General features: G+C 42.0%; 3 protein-coding genes across 3 annotated transcripts; all 3 read left to right on the forward strand.

Moving 5' to 3' along the window:
• Nucleotides 1-88: 88 nt before the first annotated feature.
• Nucleotides 89-3,123, forward strand: fam110a (family with sequence similarity 110 member A). Its single transcript, XM_019278600.2, has 2 exons — nucleotides 89-264; nucleotides 1,383-3,123. The coding sequence occupies exon 2, from the start codon at nucleotides 1,524-1,526 to the stop codon at nucleotides 2,775-2,777; it is 1,254 nt and encodes a 417-aa protein (XP_019134145.1). The 5' UTR covers nucleotides 89-264; nucleotides 1,383-1,523; the 3' UTR covers nucleotides 2,778-3,123.
• Nucleotides 3,124-4,730: 1,607 nt separating this feature from the next.
• Nucleotides 4,731-11,681, forward strand: mfsd2al2 (major facilitator superfamily domain containing 2a-like 2). Its single transcript, XM_019277697.1, has 14 exons — nucleotides 4,731-4,736; nucleotides 5,032-5,151; nucleotides 5,239-5,363; nucleotides 5,449-5,581; nucleotides 6,640-6,718; nucleotides 6,803-6,960; nucleotides 8,523-8,613; nucleotides 8,768-8,889; nucleotides 9,015-9,098; nucleotides 9,221-9,304; nucleotides 9,383-9,495; nucleotides 9,738-9,881; nucleotides 9,959-10,135; nucleotides 10,952-11,681. The coding sequence occupies exons 1-14, from the start codon at nucleotides 4,731-4,733 to the stop codon at nucleotides 11,346-11,348; spliced, it is 1,833 nt and encodes a 610-aa protein (XP_019133242.1). The 3' UTR covers nucleotides 11,349-11,681.
• Nucleotides 11,682-13,716: 2,035 nt separating this feature from the next.
• fkbp1aa (FKBP prolyl isomerase 1Aa) lies at nucleotides 13,717-18,087 on the forward strand. The gene is made up of 5 exons (XM_010748353.3): nucleotides 13,717-13,856; nucleotides 13,968-14,015; nucleotides 14,509-14,621; nucleotides 14,718-14,898; nucleotides 17,222-18,087. Exons 1-4 carry the CDS (start codon nucleotides 13,820-13,822, stop codon nucleotides 14,847-14,849), a joined length of 330 nt encoding a protein of 109 aa, XP_010746655.1. The 5' UTR covers nucleotides 13,717-13,819; the 3' UTR covers nucleotides 14,850-14,898; nucleotides 17,222-18,087.
• The last annotated feature ends 157 nt before the right edge of the window (nucleotides 18,088-18,244 follow it).

Raw genomic sequence — 18,244 nt, forward strand, 5'->3', positions numbered from 1 at the left:
AGCTTGCAGCATAAAACAATAGCAGGGTCATGTGACCAAAAAAAAAAAAAAAAGAAAAGTCAGCTTATATCCTTGTAGGAGAAATGATTGGACCAATCAAGAGAGAGGAGGGCGGGCTCAGGAGGAGCACACATGAGTTGTCAAACAGGTTTGTCTCTCTCTCTCTCAGACACATTCAACCTCAGCAGGACAGCACAGTGTTGTTGTGTGTCCACTGGACTGAAAAGCAGACGAGGATCAGGAGACCAGCGAAGCCTCTTGAAGGTGAGATTTTATGTGGATATGCCACAAAAAACAACAAGCTGTGACAACCTACAGCTCCTTAGAGGCAGATCTGTGCTTGTCAGGGCAAGACTGGTGTGTAGGCCTTGAGTACATATGGGACTTTTTGTTGTTTACCTGCTTCTGTTTCATTTGTCTTGGACTTCCTGCTTCGCTCCATGTTTGTCATTTACACTGAGCACCAGGACGTGTCAGCTCTTGTCTCAGAAACATCAAATTAGTGGCTCTATTTTTGTTTGTCTGACCCACCTCTTTACATTCCTCTTTGGTTTGTAATAACCACCAGGCTGCTGCTTTAATGATACACATTAAGGCGCTGGCTGTTCTTCACTGGTTTAATGTTTTTGTTGTTTTTTTGTAAACTAGATTTCGAGGCAGGTGAGAAGAACGGAGCTGCTCCTTTCAGTTGCATGATCAGGAGTTTGGCCTGGCTCAGACTGGAATGGCAAATATGTGGAGAATGTGACCGGCAGATGCAGATTGTTGAAGCGGCACATTTCAAACGCACACACAGTAACTTAAGTTGAAGTGTAGAAGAGGGTGAAGTTCATTAGTGTGACCTTCACCACAGTTAAAGACGTATGCGTGCACACAAAGAGGGATGTGTTAACAGACGCTGCGCCTCTTTGTCGTGACTTTACTGAACCTTACAGAGGTTTGTAGCTCGCGAAGAAGTCGACTTCGAACCCCCGGCAACTGTCTGCTTTATTTAAAGATGGAGTCATTGTTCCCATAGCAGCTATTGGTGTGTGATCTGCTCTGTATCGCCTCCAGACAATAAGCTTTGTTGACAGCTGTCCTGATGCACCCTCCCCATCACCCCTCACACACACACACACACACACACACACTTCTGCAACTCTTTTCAAAAGCCCTCTACTGCCTGAAAATGAAGTGTCAAGTTTTATTGTGTGTTTGTCTGCGGAGAGATGGATGACCGCGAGTAATTGTTGAAATCCGCTGACGCTTGCAGCCAATGAACTGAGATGGAGAGAGGCTCCAGAGGCTGATTGGCTGCAGTCTTAAAGAAAGGGGAGGGTTTTTATGGGTGTAGGGTCTTTTTGACTTCTTTATTGAGCTCTGTTTCCTTCTTCTCGCAGGACGCCCAAATGTCAGTTCAACTGAGATGCTGAGTGGAGCTGATCATGAGAGGCATGAACGCAGGGTAACTCTGTGCAGAAACGAAAGAGAAAGCTGTGAGCGCAAAGTGCACGACAACAGGTACGACTAGTTTTACAAAAATGTCTCTGGGAACTTTTCAACGGCCCACAAGGCAAACGGCGACGACCTCTCTAGCTGCTACGCCGCCACGCCTGCGACCCAAAGGTCCAGTGGGGCCAGATTTCTACCGGCAGTGCCCGACAGCGGCAGGGAGACCAAGACAGAGCGCGGTGGAGAGGCTGGAAGCAGACAAGGCGAAGTATGTCAAGAGTCAGGTGGCTCTTTCTAAGCAGCAGCCGGTCAGACCTCCTGACATGAGGAAGCCTCTGTTGAACCCCAGCACGGCTCTGCGGCCCAACAGGAAGACGCAGGCCCCGACGAAACCAAAAAAGGAGGGAGTCCAGCTCAACTTGGAGCATCTGACGAATCTGATCAGCGGCGTGAACGATGGGCCGCAACCCAGCACTCCTGTAAAGTCAGAGGACAGTAAAGTTCCCTCTCCTCGCCCCACACCTGCAGAGGCTCAACAGAAAAAGGAGAGGCCGTGTCCACCGCCTCGCCCCGACTGGTCCAGTCCAGCTAAAGTGAGATTAAAAGCCTCCGGATCCGCCAGTGTAGAGAGTTCAGGCTCGCCTGGGAGTCCAGCTGCAGGGACTGTACGCAGAGTGGACGTCATCCCTCAGGCCAGCCCTGTGAGGACCTGCAGACCACCTCAGTACATGCGGCAGCCCCTTCAGCCTCTACACTCCCAGTTTCCACTCCGCCCGACTGCTTCACACCTGCGTCTCTTTCACACCAGAACAACAACAGGTCCTTCTCCTGTGAAACCTGTCGCTGCTCCATCGAAACCTGAAGACCCCCTGTCTCTTCCAGCTGGAACCTCCACCCCTGCCTCAGCTCTACCTCCACCCAACCTCCCTGTTTTCCCTCCTTCCTCTCCAGCAATTACCCGTCTGTCAACCTCCAGCTCCAGGAAACGTCCCTCTCTGACCCGGTCTAAATCTGACATGAGTGACCGGTGCTCCCGAGCCGGGACAGAGATGGAGCGCTTTTTCAACCTGTGTGGTTTGGACCCTGCAGATCTGCAGGAGTGGACCGGATCCAGCTCTGACATTGTGTCCATGGCCCGTTTCCGCAGTGTGAGCGCTCCGGGCTCTGAGTGTGCAGGCTCACAGGGACAGGGTGAAGATGCCGAGGAGGAGGAGGAGGCCGGCAATGCTGCTGAACGAGTTCCTTACGGAGTTTCTGTCATTGAGAGGAACGCACGGGTGATCAAATGGCTGTACGGACTCCGAAATGCCAAGGACAATACGAGTAAGAGCACCAATTTATAGGACGGTCGAAAAATAAGCTTCAAAACTAAAGAAACAATTTCAATGTGTCAAAATTTCCAAACACATGAAGAGACGGGATGCGATGATTAAACTGATGTGACGACGCAGTGATGGATGCGGTCTGTCACTTCCATTTGATTTGTTTTGATTTTTTTTGTTTTCCAAAATTAAAAATTTAATGAAACTCTTTGTTATTGAAAAAGAGAAACAGACATTGTTACTGTGATGAATACATTTTTATTTTTACTTTTCCATTTTTTTTGTGAATATTTGTCTCACAACTCGGATGTCAAAGTATCATCTCAGGCTGTAAATGGACGCCATTAAAGATTGAATGATGAAAGCATTTTTTTTTGTTTCTTACTCGCTCTTTATTTATTTTTATGAAATAATCACTTTATATTAGTGTAAGTCTATACACATGTATGTAACGTGAGAAGCTGCTTTGAAAACCGCTCTTCACTTTGCAGGAAGAACAGGACAGACGGGCTTTGTTTGATGGAGGAAAGTTTCACTGCTGTTCCACAAGAGGTCAGAGCAGTCCCGACTGTCTGAGTCTGTATCGATGTAAAACACTGATCTTCTTTCTTTTATCTCGAAAAATTTCAGAAAACATTCAAAGTGCATCCTGTTGTTTAGCTGCACACTTTGTGTACAAGGAGGTTCTGGAACCGGGGTCCTATTAAACTGATCCATCCGTTTTCCATAACCGCTTGTCCTTATGAGGGTCACATGGGGGGTTGGAGCTGATCCTAGTTGGCATTAGATGCAAGGCGGGGTACATCCTCCACCCTTCACACTCACAGTCACACCTATGGCTAATTTAGAGTCACCAATTCACGTGCATTTCTTTGGACTGTGGGACAACATGCAAACTCCACACAGAGAGTTCCTGGGGGATTCAGACTAGGAACCTGTGAGGCGACGGACTGGTGACCACTGCACCACCGTGCCGCCAACCATTAAACAGGTGTCAAACAGAAAAGGTACAAAGATATTCTGCTCTGAGAAACGTCCATCTATCTGCATATCAGGCCTTTAAAATTGACCTCCAGCCAAACATGATTACTATTCCTCATGAATAAATAATGTTCGGTCACAGAACACGTGCATAATAAGCTTTATTGTTGAGCTCATTCATTCATTCATTCATTCACTCACTCTCGCTGTAAATATGAGCCGGTGGGCCGACACTCTCGAGGACAAAAGGAGTTGTTCGACCAGATTCCAGCATCCAACAAGCAGGACCTAAATACAACCGTGTGTGTGGGCATGGAGACAGCTATTTGTTGTCGAATGCACGCAGCGGACGACGTGGTGGGCCACATGTGGCATTATTACTTCTTAACTTCAAAGGATGAGCTGTGTGAGGAGTTTCACAAATCAAGTGCAGACGTTAAAGAATCGGGTTTTAAAACAGACTGTGGACAGAAACTCACGCAGCGAGGTTCAACCCAGGGTAAGTTCTCTGAATGAGATCTTTGTGTTTCATATAAAGAGGACAGGAAAAAAAGATCTTCCTCAACTAAACTGATCATTTCCTGTATTTCTCTCTCAGATGTCGACTAGAGAATAAGTGAAATCGACAGCTCGTAGTGTTTGTACTGCAGACGTCATCTGTGTGGCACGTTTCATACAAACACAATGAAACGGACATAATGCCTCTTCGTGGGTTTTCATTCTGACTTTAGGGTTTATTAAAAAGCCAGAAAACCTGAGCGTCCTTGAGGGTTCATATCATATAAAATCAAATCTGACAAATCTGTGGTACCAAGACTATTAAGAGCTTCATAAACCAATAAAAGGGTTTCAAAAAGGGATTCTGAAGAAGAAAGAGAAGCCGTGCAGAGAAATCGGTGTGATGTGTGCTCTCTTTCTGGTCTGCAGCTGAGTTTTAGAGTAACTGTAACTGAGTTATATTCTTCTAAGTGAGACCAGAAAGTAGAGCCATTCATGCAGGTAATACATGCATGCATTAGTGTCTGTGTTGGTGCAGCAGGTTCATTTCAAACCTGCAGATGTTCAGTGAAGATAGCTGAAAATAAAATGACAAAAATACTTAAATACTAAATAATGTCTGTCGATTCATACAGACTCTAATCGACATCACCTGTTGTAACATCGTGCCATAAATGAGGAGCAGAAGAAATCTGAATTTTTAAATCTGCAACATACTTTAAAATTGTGATAGTTTCTCCAGAGGAACTCGATCAGGAAATCGATGGATGTCTGCTCCTGTGTCTGGTCTTCACAGGGATCAGGGGGGATTCCTCTGGCCAGGAAATTGTGTTATGCTGTGGGTGGGGTCCCAAATCAGATTACCACGATAGCTATGAGTGTTTCCCTGCAGATTTTTCTTCTGGATATTGTGCAGGTGATATTTGCCTGTTTTTTTTTTTCCTACAATACCATCCTGTGTACTTCTCTGAATTTCAAAATAAAGCATCTCATTATATCACAGATGGAGGCCTCCTATGTGTCCATGATTTTATTTGTGAGCCGGGCCTGGGATGCTGTCACCGACCCCCTGCTTGGATATCTGGTGGGCCGCAGTAACTGGACACCCATCGGCAAACTCACTCCATGGTTGGTTATCATATCATCTTGAATTCGTCTACGGATGCAGCCTCCGGCGTTGTTTTCAACACAGCCAATGATGTTTATCTCACAGGCTGGTTCTCTCCACTCCGTTTGGTATCCTGTCTTATCTGCTGCTGTGGTTTGTGCCCGGAGGCTTAATGTCTCCAGCTGTCACTGTGCTGTGGTTCCTCATAGCAGCCTGCCTGTTCGAGACCCTCATGAGTGTAAGTTGTAAGTGTTACAGACATTTCTCTCTCCTTAACCAAGTCTGGTGGTGGAAAGTACATTTACCACAGGACTACATTTAACTACAGTTTTGAGGTACTCCTATGTTACTTCTTTATACTTCCACTTCAGTTTTCAGAGGTAAATAAAACTCTACTACATTTATCTGACAGCTGCAACATTTAGTTCATTTTCAAATTAAGATTTTATACAAAAAAAAGTAAAAATGTGCAAAGGCATGGACCTGAGGCAGTCTGAATGACACCTGGGTGCTCAAACAAGTCATCTGTAATGGCACCTACGTGTCAGTCAAAGCAGCCATGCTCTTAATTATACATAACTTTAAGCCTTAATATAATCTGAACAGGTGAGTTGTATATAAATTCACCCTCAGTACAGTTGTCATGAACGGGGAAATTAACTATAGAGACCAAAACTGTTTTTTGTACCAGGCTGTAAACATGTTTATTTCTGCTGTGAAGTTGGACATTTGAACATGGGGACTTATGGAGACTGACTCTCTTCTGGAGCCAGCCTCAAGTGGACGTTTGAGGAACTGCAGTTTTTGGCACTTGTGCATTGGCTTCACTTCACAGCCATGGATAGTTTAATTTAAATAAATGTTCACAGTCCAGAGTGCTTATATTATCCAATATTTAACAATCACAACTTGTTTTAATAACTGAATCATCTTATGTCCCCTCAGATTTATGTTCTTCAATTTGGAGGCACTGGACTTAACTAACTGTAGCTCAAAGCTGGCTCCACCTCAAGGAGCTACACATTGCTAAATCTATAATACTAGTTAGAGGGGAGAAGTACTTTTGATATGATCTCTATTAAATGTTTTGAAGTGAGGTTTCTATCCTCCATCTTGTGCCTCAATCCACTTTTTTCCCACATTTTTCATGTCACCATGGTGACAGGATTTCCTGCTATTCTCATGTCACTGTTCCCGCTGCCATTTTGCTCTAAGCTGTGTCACCATGGCTACTGATTTTCACACCGCTCGTCGTGTGCTGTCATGTTATTTCCCCCTCTGTCATCCGTTTGACAGTGCTACAACGTTCCTTACCTTTCCCTCAACATGTTCCTCGGGGGAGACCACAGAGACAGAGACTCTGCCACGGCCTACAGTAAGACAAACACCAACACTCATGTTGATCTCAGATTATTCTCACAACTCCCTGAACGCTTCTTCATCTGTCCTTCCCTGGCAGGGATGAGTGTGGAGATGGTGGCGATGCTGGTGGCGTCTATAATTCAGGGTCAAGTTGTAGCCGTGTACAACACCGAAAAACAAGAGGCCTGTCAGCATCTGGACCATGAGGCACCTCAGGGCACATCTTCACCACAAAATGCATCACTTCAGGAAACGGTAGACACTGCACTGAAAATGTAAACGGTCACTCCGGCTGAGATAACTCACATTTCTTTAGAAGGCAGTGCTTTGTCTTTGTACTCACAGTCCCAGGGATATCACGTTACCCTGTAATTTACTATGCAAGGCATTGTTGTGTGTGCTTCTGAGTGTGTGTGTGCGGTTTTGTTGTAATTACACAACCACAGTGTTGAAGAGGAAGATTAGATTTGATAGGATCAGCTAAACTGAACCAACTACAGTGAATTTAATTAAGTAATAAAGGAGGATAAAAGAATCGTTTGGCATTTTAATTTTAACGTTCTTGCCGAGAGTTAGATGAGATACTCCTCTCGTATCTGTACAGAGAATATGAAGCTGGACTAGACTAGACTATCACATGGTCCCTACAGGTCATTGAAATCTTTGAAACATTATGAATTTGAGGGTAAAGGTTTTGAAGTTTTTATTCAAAGTGCTTAGATTTATATGCAGAACCAGTCAAACTTTGGACTTAAAACATCAAAACTATGAAGTAACACAAGCCTGTTGGAACCAAATATCTCAAATTTGGACTCCTCAGACCAAAGACCAGATTTCCACTGGTCTAATTTCTTTCTTGTGTTTGTTGGATAAAGCAGTTCTCTTCTTCTTCTTCTTCTTCTTCTTCTTGCTGGTCTTCCTCAGTCTCGGTTTCTTTGCAGTCATCTTATCATAAATGTCTGATTCACACACAATCAGTTGATGTTGAGACGTGTCCGCTACATAAATTCTGTGAAGCATTGACTGTATGTAGGGTCTAATCTGAGGTGCTGTTAATTGGTGATTTCGGAGGGTGGGTGAGCTGTAATGAACTTGCTCTCTGCAGGGTTAGGCCCGGTCCTCATGAGTTTTCGTCAGTTTCATCACAGCACTTCCACAGGTGTTGAAATTTTCCAGCCTGACTGACCTTCATGTCTTAAAGTAACAATGGACCATTGATTCTCTTTACTTAGTTGAATGTTTCTTGCCATAATATGGATTACTATAGTGTTCAATAAAGCTTTTTACTGCATGCAAACACAACCTTAAGAACTGATGCTCTCAAACACATTAAGAAGGACTGAAATTCCCCTGATGCATGTTGGGTCCTTGAATTTAAGGGAATTGTGCCTGGAAAGTTGGTGTTGGTGTGGAAACCATGGTAACAGCTAACCTTGCTCTGTGTATATGTAACAAAATCCACCGACCAGCACCTCTGAATCTCATTAAACAACACATTAGATCCTGTTTGTCACGCGAGCTGTCTGTTTCCCTGCAGTTTTATGCTAATAAGGTAACCGCCTCGAGCTCTCAATGAGAAATTCAGCATTTCTTTATTCCTTTAAGCACACGTTCAAATAATCATCAATGATCCTGATGACAGTGCACACCTTGTATACTTGGAAGTGAACTTGAAGTAATCCTGAATGTGTGATTACGTAACAGAGGCAGAAAGACCTGTTTATTTGTGTTTGTATGCCTCTGGTTGTGTGTTTGTTGGTAACATAATTGTGCTTTACTTATCTTTTCAAGTTTAATGTGTGTATTTTGGCCCCCAGCAAAAGGCTTTCCTAACCTCCGCTCTGGTCATGGGTGCCTTGTTTTTCCTCTGCAGCCTGGTTCTCTTCCTCGGGGTGACGGAGCAGCGGGGTGAGTCATTCACAGGTGGCCAACGGTCAACGTTAATGACACTAAAAACACCATGAATAACTAGTTTGTTGTTTAGCTGCTTGGGGTGAATGGGTGTGATTTCTTTCACAGGTATTTCCTCTTCCTTGACGTCTCGTTTTGGTTATTTTCTCAGCACCGTTCTGCTCCGATGACAAAGTACGGCCGCCCTATCTGACCTCGCTGAAGATGCTGATATGCCACATTCCTTACCAACGCCTCGTGCTCGGTTTCGTGTTCAGCGTGCTTGCGTTTCAGGTACGGTTTGAGCTCATAGTGGCTGTGCTGCATTCCTCCAAACATAATCTAACAATCCCTGTATGATATTACTTGCATACCTATATAAATGTTTTACTTTTCGCCCTGTATCTGCTTCATCTCAGATGTCCTTGGGTAATTTCGCACTCTTCTGCAGTCATGCAGCTGGGCTGGGAGCCCACTTTCAGCACCTCCTACTGGCTCTGCTGGTAGGATGCATCAAACTGGAATCACACACTCCTCTTCTCACTGGGATATTTATAAATGCTTCAACAGCCTTCTCAGGATTTCACACTGTTTATAATTTCAAATGATATCGATATCTCCACAGGCGTCTGCCACGGTAGCAGTTCCTCTGTGGCAAACAGTTCTTCTGAGAATAGGAAAGAAAGCCACAGTCTTCGTCGGACTATCAGTAAGAAATCACACATACTCTGAGCTTTCTACACCTTCAGTGTCTTTCTTACCAATGAGGCCTGTTTGTCTCTCTCAGCTCTTCATCCCGGCCTCAGTTATAGTCGCCTGTGTTCCCAGTAACCTACCACTCTTCATGATTATGTGCATTTTGATGGGATTCAGCGTGGCGACCATATTCTTGCTACCGTGGTGAGTCACTTCCCAGCTAGGACACAAAGTTCTCAGTCCTTTCCGAGGTCCTCCCTCAGATCTAATCAGTATCAGAACTGTACGCGGTGCACATGAATCATTCACATCTCCTCTACCTGACCCCGGCCGGTGATGAATATTCTAGCAGTGATTTGTTTTGTTTCCTGGTCCTCATCTAAATTGACATGCTGTTTTTTTTTTGGATATGTGATACGTCAGCTTTTGTTCCGTGTCTGTTACAGGTCTATGCTCCCAGATGTGGTGGACGACTTTGCCTTGAAACATCCCTCCTGCAAAGACATGGAGCCCATGTTTTTCTCCTGTTATGCCTTCTGCAGTAAGCTGGCAGGAGGCCTGTCTGTTGGGATCTCAACCATGACATTACAGTGAGTCAATCACCCGTCCACTCGCTTTATGTGTTTTCTGTCGGCCCGTCACTTTTGCTTTTCCTCTCCGTCTGCAGGTTTGTGGACTACAGAGCGGGAGCATGTAGCCATGGTGACGGAGTGGTGACGGCTCTGATTGTGCTGTTCTCACCAGTTCCCATCGCACTCCTGCTGATAGGGATGGTCTTTTTTCGCTCCTACCCACTAAATGAGAGGCAATCTTCACAGCTCCAGGAACAACTGACCACAAATCAGTAAGAAGCCTTTTTGGATTATACTCTCAATTAAATTTTTATTCATATAGCACCATATCATAACAGATCTCATAATACTTTCCACATAGAGCAGGTCTAGACTGTAGACTGAACAATTCCCACCATGAGCAACAACATATATATATATGCCCGGCACACAATTTACTGTTTTGGTCACTCTCACCATCCTTATTGTGTCATTTAAAGCTGTAGCAGGCGGATTTATTCAGAGAAAAAGCTCTAACAACTCACTAAAATCTACCTGCTCATCACCAAACAGTAGAAAAACACATTTAGCAACTAGTTGGTGATCATAGTGCAGCATTTAGCAGAGCCAGCATCCTTTAGTTAGTTAGGGTAGGGACCAAAACTGGAGCTAAAAGAGAGTAAATAGTGGACAATCCAAATCCAAATGATCCAAATCAGTGACAGTGACTAAACAAGCAACTTTTTGCCAACAGGTTTGACATGTCAACTCAAAACGTGAACGTGTATAAAGTTGACAGGCTGTGGCCAAAAATTAATCAGTTATAGATTTTAAATATTAAAAAGCAGCCTGGTCATGTGTAGTTGTAAAGTTGTATATGTTAGCATTGCTACTACGATATAAGTGAAATATTAAAGAAATATTTGGACATTTCTGGAAATTTGTTTATTCGCTTACTTGCCGGGCTTAGACCACAACCAGGGAAACAGCTCAAAGTTCAGGGCATATTTCACAACATGTCAATATTTTCCCATACCTTAAATCATAAAGCCTGCACTTAAATAGCTGCAGATGCAGATTTCATATTTTTCTTTTTATTCTTCATCCAGCCCAGAAGCTGCATCGTCCTCATCAGACCCAAGAGAACAACAATCAGTCTCAGCAATCCTGCAGCATCCCAACGCCGATGCGGCATCAACTTCACATAATAACACAAAGACTAACATGTTGTTTAAATCAAATTCTTCACCGGGTTGTTACAATCATCATAAAAAATGCTCAGTCAAGTCATCAACAGTCCTTTTAGATAAATCAAAGAGCCTGTCTGGAAGATACAGCAGGTCTAAATCAGCTGTCCAGTCAAATGTAAATCTTAAGAGGCATAAGCAGAGACTCAGCTCACACCAGCACTCAGGAGAGGATAAAGAGAGCAAAACTGTTCCTGAGAATGATCCCGGGCCTTTCCATGACAAGCGCAACGCGAAATCCAAAGTGTCGTGGGTATAATCACGTGGTTTTTGCACTGCAGTCAGCATCCTGTTTCACGTCCTGGACATATATCTGTAATGTTCTTTGATTTTATTTGGACTGCTGGCTCCATGATACTCACCATCTTCCTGTTTGCAAAGCTATAGTAGCATCTAAATTGCAAGGAGCCACTCCTGATGTCCCACATGCCTAAAAGTTGCATGAAGTTGCTCTATTTTTAACATATTGCTTGTAAATGTTGTATGCTTACATCCACACTACAACATTTCTGCATCTCTGTTTGCTCACATAAATAACTTTCATCAGTAATCATCCACTGGTATATTTTCTTATACGGTTGATTAAATAATAATGTCCCACACTGTAAAAAATAAACTTGTTTTTACAGTAAAGAACTGGCAGAATTTAACCATAATAAATAAATATGGTATAACTTTTTCTAATATTACGGTAAAAGGATATAGGCAGGCTGTTGATTTCACGTTTAAGGTCGATGTTTTATTACATATAAATAATATATGTATAATATGTTTTTTTTCCACCAAAAGAAAATCTGTTTAGCCGGGTAATTGACATGAAAATACACGAGGCCACAATAAATAAAGGTTTTGCCATGAAATATGATTGTGTTTTACTTCATGGTGCTTGATAAATTATATTCATACACTACATATAACAATATATAATAGATTTAAACTTTTAGAAACACTTACTACATCAGATTGGATGATCACACAGCTTGTCCCTGCATTGTTTTCACAGTAGAAAAATGTGACGACAGGATTAAACGATGAAGGTCACACTTTCGTTTCATTTCATATATATATTTTTTTTAATCAGCTGTTTACAGAGATATTTTCCTCAGGAGTTGTTGATAACAAGTTTACAACATAAAAGGTGTTATGTCAATGCCGTGTTCACAACTTGTTTCTGCTGGAAAATCAGATTTCTGTCTCCAGTTCCATCTTAGATGCTTCAGTCTGTTGCATGGTTTTGATGTTTAATTCAATGCATTAAAAGACAAGTTGTATAGTAAGCACCCTTTATAAGATTGATGGTTCAGAAACCACCTACATTATGTCCAACAGTCTCAGGCAGGATACGGAGCGATCAAACATCATTCAGGTTGTAAAAGTCTTTGAAGGGGAAATTGAAGCAAACAGATGGTTATTAATTATTAAGACTTTCAATATACTGCCTACTATTACAGCACAGCATTGAGCACACAGTGTTTTCTGTGTAATGAGGGATTACTGTAAATGTTTCAGGCATGCTCACTTTCAGTTTTGCATAAAATGGTTTACATAACCTGATTAAACTGGTTTGCTTGTTTACCGACTGTCTGGCTGTCTGACTGCTTGTGTTACTCGCCACAAAAAAAACACATGAAATATTTATGTATTTAGAATCTTCATCATCTTTTGGATTATCACATCTTAAAAAATGTCTTGCACATTTAAAGATTCTGCATACTGTCAACATATTGTGATCCCATAATATATTTGTAAGATTCTGAAGTATTACTGTATTTCGAGGCGATATTAGGAGTGTTAAAATACCTCATCACTGATTTTATGTTGATTTTTCCAGTTCATCATGTAGATTAATCGCCTAATTGTGATGTTAAACCATGTTACACTTACATAAACAAACATATGTTGGTATGTGGAGCTTCATAATGTTAAAACATCTGTTATTAAACCATGTTTGTTGATTTTTGGGAATTTTTGTCATAATATCACACACTTGTATTTTTTTGTGTGTTTGGGCTGATAGATAGATAGATAGATAGATAGATAGATAGATAGATAGATAGATAGATAGATAGATAGATAGATGATGGATGGATAGACAGACAGACAGATAGATAGATAGATAGATAGATAGATAGATAGATAGATAGATAGATAGATAGATAGATAGATAGATAGATAGATAGATAGATCTATCCATCTATCTATCTATCTGTCTACCTAGATAGATAGGTAGATAGACAGACAGACAGACAGACAGACAGATAGATAGATAGATAGATAGATAGATAGATAGATAGATAGACTGAACACACATTTAAATTAAAGACAGATCTAAATTTAAATATTTACAGAGAAGTTAAAAAATGTTCAGAGGAGTTAAACTCCAGAAGTTAAATGTGCAGAGTAGTTAAACATTTGCATAGAGGACAAATATATAACTGTGTTAAGAAGTCATCTATACAAAAACTATAGGAAAAAAAGTAGAAAATGACCATAGAAATAAAAAATGTTTTATAAAAACATGAGAAAGAACCACAAACAGTCCAGTTTTTTATAATGTAATGTACATTATTTATAGTCATAAAGCCTCGATGGTCAATTGGTGAATCCTCCACATCCATGCCCACCCGCCCGGCAGCAGGCCGCCCCTGCCGCCCCTGCCGCCCCTGCCGCGGCGCTTCCGCTCGCATTGTCGGGTGGTCGAGAGCGGAGGAAGGTTACCGAAGAGCGAACATGGGAGTGGAGATTAAGACCATAACTGAGGGAGACGGTGGGTGAACGCTCGACTTTTTATTATTATAAAACAGCGTAAACATCCGTCATGCATCCACAGGAGCTGTGTGTTTGTTATTTTACACGTTTTCTTCTGTTTTTAATTCAGGACAGACATTCCCGAAGAAGGGGCAGCGCGTCGTGGTGCACTATGTCGGTGAGTGGAGGAAGCTGGAGCTGGTGGCGGGGTTAGAGCCGAGCTGGAGGGCTGGAGGTGGTGTTGTTTTGAAGGTTGACGGTGCCGTGATGTTTGAAACCTGTTGTCGGTGTTAACCGGAGACACCGGGGACAGATTTGTCGGTTAACGGCTGTTTTTTTTTCCCCTTCCTCTCCTGGTTAGCATCGGAGCTAGCGCTCAGTAGCACCCGGTTGAAGCGCCTGTTTTGCGTTCGGCTAACATCACGGTTATCTACGTTAAACCCGCCGATTTATCCGATTTAATGAGTATTTTAAAAGTCAGCGTGTTTGTGTTTGTTCCTAACATCCTCACAGGGAGCGCTGGGTCGAGCTAACAGCGCCGTAGCTGCTGTCTCGTCCAAAAGCCAAACCGACCGGAGCTAACTAGCCGCGGGATGCTAACGTCAGCTAGCTCTCGGTTGTCACCGTTTGTTTTTATTTTGTTTTATGTTGTTGTTGTTGTTTTCTACCAGGCACACTGGCAGATGGGAAAGTGTTTGACTCCTCGAGGTCCAGGGGAAAGCCGTTCAAATTCAAGATCGGGTACCAGGAGGTCATCCGTGGCTGGGAAGAAGGAGTAGCCCAGGCGAGGAGCTTGTTTTGAAACTCTTGGACTTTACGTGCACGGTTTATTTCAAAGTAACAACGTGTGTGTGTGTGTGTGTGTGTGTGTCTCCAACAGATGAGCGTGGGTCAGCGGGCCAAGCTCATCTGCTCGCCAGACTTTGCCTACGGCAGCAAAGGGCACCCGGGGATCATCCCACCAAACGCCACTCTCACCTTCGACGTGGAGCTGCTCAGCCTGGAAGCCTGAAAACTTTTGTGCACTCACTTTGTTTTAATTCCACTTCAAGATTTTCAGGGTGAGAAGTAATGCAACAATATATATATATATAATGTATACAAATCTAACACATGCATGCCTGTGTGACCTGTGCATGAGGTGGCTTTAAAAGGTCCTGTGTGAAAGATTTAGGGCAGAAATGTAGCCTATGTTTTTATTATTGTAAATTCACCGACAGACAGACAGACAGATAGATAGATGATAAAGGATAAAGTTAAAGGTCCAGTTTGTAAGATTTAGGGCAGCATATGGCAGAAATGGGAATATAATATTTAAAATGATGTTTTTGTTATTGTAAATTCACATGAAGATAGATAGATAGATAGATAGATAGATAGATAGATAGATAGATAGATAGATACTTTATTGATCCCAAAGGAAATTCATGCATCCAGCAGCAGCATGCAAACACATTCAAATACATTGAACATACATTAGAATTAACCTATAACACAGTAACCATACGTTAAAATGAACCTGAGATACATCAAAATTTAAATATGTGCAGAGAAATTAAACATTTGTAGCAAAAATTAAACATTTGCATAGGATATACATATGTACAGAGGAATTTAAAAATGTGCAGAGGAGTTAAATGTGCAAGGGGAATTATTTGCATAGAGGACAAATATATAACTGTGTTGAGAAGTTAACCCGTGCTAAACATCTATACAAAAACTATAGAAAAAGTAGAAAATGACCGTAGAAATAAAAATGTTTTTTAAAAACATGAGAAAGAACCACAAATAGTTTAGTTTCCGTAATTTAATGTACATTATTTTTTTGATAGATAGATAGAAATGAGAAATAGAACTACAAATACACATAAAAAACTATATAAAATTAAATTAGACTGTAGAAAATGACTCAAAGTCACAGCATACTGACTATGTTTCTAGTGTTTTTTGCACCATAGTGTCTCCTCCTTTTATTCTTGGAAGTGGAGGGTTGCAGTCGTATTCAGGTCATCTGTTTTGGCTGTGCCACAGGAGTGTCCGCCAAAAAAAAAAAAAAAAAAAGCAGCGGCCTGTGGCAGAGAAGTTGAGCCAGATCCAACTTTTGGTTAAAAAAAAAAAAAGAAATGCTGCAGCCGCCAATCAGACACTCGGATTGGGCGAACTCCTCCACAGTCAGCCTGAAATGTCTCTGAAACTGAGACTGTCCAGGTGGATTCATGGACTAAACTCTGATACTCCACCTGTGTGTGTGTTCTGGCTTTGTTTGTTTCATGTAGCCAGCTTCTAAATCTTCTGGCAAAATAGTGACAGAGAAATTTTAGTTTGGTTCGAGAGAGAAAGAGCAAACATCGGTTGAGACAGTGAATGAGAGTGAGCGAGCGCTGGCTTGATTAAAGATGGTTAATAAGAGAAATAAAAGTTATTTCCTGATTGTTTCACAGCGGTGACACCACCAGCAAACCCCCCCTTACCCCCTCCTGTCTGAATGCGGGTTGAGGCGAGCAGTATTCAGTTGGTTTACAATCTGCGACTTCACCAGCAGAAGCCACTAAATCCTTCACACTGGACCTTTTAAACCATCTAATTGCCAAACATGCTAGAGTTGCACGACACCCACGGTACCCCGCGGTGCCAAATCGTAACGGTTCTACACGACGGTACTACCGGTGCCAGTTTCCGCTACATAGCTTTTCTCACTGCATGCTGCTCCCTTGTAAACAAACCAACATGGCAACTACTGTAACCGATCTACTCAGCTGTTGAATGATTGGCTGTTTGCCTGTTTCTGGTGACGTCCGAGGATATGATAGGCTGTTTCTTGCACGCTGGGTCCGCCCGTCTGTTAGCTGATTGGCCTGTTCATGTGTTTCTGCCGGCAAGAACGAACTCCATGAAGACAGCTCCGCTTCCATAGAAATTCGCTTCAAAACAAACAATAATCTTAAAGTTCTGTCTCGCTCAGACGTGCACACGGCTTACAGTCACAAACACGAGACAACACACACACCATGGCAGAAGCACCGGGCCCAAGCGGCGAATCTGCCGCAGCGTCGTCAGTGGCAACACTAATTTTGCTTAAAAAAACTTGTTTCGGTCTAATTCTTCACCAGTATTATGTTTATCATGCAGCAAACAACATTATAAGTAATTAATAAGTATTTATAACTTGTACAAATACATCGCAGTTCATAAAAATAATAATAATTTTTAAAAAGGCCGCAGTATCGCGATAATACCCTGAACCGTGATACTTTTTGGTATCGTGACAACTCTAACACATGCACAGTGACTATACATTTAGCCGTCTGGTGATGTGATGTGTGCATAACAAGCTTTCTTGCCTCTCCTCCTTTTTAATCACGACACTTGTTTCTCCATCTGCAGGTTGACTCCTATCTTGGGAACACGGAGGAAAAATATGTTAACAGATGATTCCTTCTCTTGATCCCTGCATAGGACCTATGTCTATAGCTTCACTAGTTCACTCTCCTTTCCATTTAGATACAAAAAGTGTGTTACGTCACTTGCTTTAAAAAAAACTTTATCCTTCATACTCTATACTTTAGATTCCATATAGGTCATCCCATGTATTTTGTCATATTCTGCTATGTATTTTTATGGTGATTTTTCTTTTCTTTTTTTTTGTTATTATTTGACTAAAATTTACAAAAATGTGTCTGCCATCAGGACCAGGTTTTAGATAAGTGTCATGAATATTTAATCAGTCTCATTCCTGTGGCTCCGTGGCCTTTACACTAAAATTGTATTGATTGCGGGTAATGAATTGTCTTGAATATAAAAAAAAATAAAATAAATTGTTGTTTGACACAATGATATTTCTATGAATTACCTCTGTGATACTTGTTATTGGGTTAAATTAGAACACATTGTAACCAGGGATTCATGAATCAAGCACATTATTGCCATGAACAGCCTACAGGTCTGCAGGTGTAGGAGTTTCTCTGTCTATATACCGCAGCATCGATTCTTAATTTACAAGCGTAAAACAATTGAAACATTTGAATTGTTAATTGCTTCCCTTTTTTGTTTTTCCTTTTTTTTTGCCAAAAGAAAAATATTTGGTGTCTGGTGAAAAGGTTTCTAAATGTGCATGGTAAGTTTCCCCCACAGTTGTAGGCACATGTTGAGGTTTGTGATTCATTTGAAGGAGTTGTGTGTGTGTGTGTAACACGCTGTGGATGTTGCTGTTCCTTACTCTAAACACATTAAAAAGAGTAATTTTAACACAACCTGCTATCGTATCTCACTGTTTAACCCCTTTTTAAAATAGGCTCTCCTCAGCTGATTTATAAATTCATCCATTTTCTGCAACCGCTTATTCTCAGCATCACAGGAGGCTGGAGACTGTCACAGCTGTCTTAGTGCGAGAGGCAGGGTACAACCTGG

The sequence above is a fragment of the Larimichthys crocea genome, chromosome XV, assembly GCF_000972845.2.
Source record: "Larimichthys crocea isolate SSNF chromosome XV, L_crocea_2.0, whole genome shotgun sequence".
Taxonomy (NCBI): domain Eukaryota; kingdom Metazoa; phylum Chordata; class Actinopteri; family Sciaenidae; genus Larimichthys; species Larimichthys crocea.

Excerpts from the sequence above, each read along its gene's own strand:
- fam110a (XM_019278600.2), top strand. The coding sequence starts at position 1,524 with ATGTCTCTGGGAACTTTTCAACGGCCCACAAGGCAAACGGCGACGACC.
- mfsd2al2 (XM_019277697.1), top strand. Across the intron at positions 9,099-9,220 it reads ACCTCCTACTGGCTCTGCTG|GCGTCTGCCACGGTAGCAGT; the intron begins GTAGGATGCATC and ends ATATCTCCACAG. Across the intron at positions 9,882-9,958 it reads ATCTCAACCATGACATTACA|GTTTGTGGACTACAGAGCGG; the intron begins GTGAGTCAATCA and ends CTCCGTCTGCAG.
- fkbp1aa (XM_010748353.3), top strand. The coding sequence starts at position 13,820 with ATGGGAGTGGAGATTAAGACCATAACTGAGGGAGACG. Across the intron at positions 13,857-13,967 it reads GACCATAACTGAGGGAGACG|GACAGACATTCCCGAAGAAG; the intron begins GTGGGTGAACGC and ends TTTTTAATTCAG. Across the intron at positions 14,016-14,508 it reads CGTCGTGGTGCACTATGTCG|GCACACTGGCAGATGGGAAA; the intron begins GTGAGTGGAGGA and ends GTTTTCTACCAG.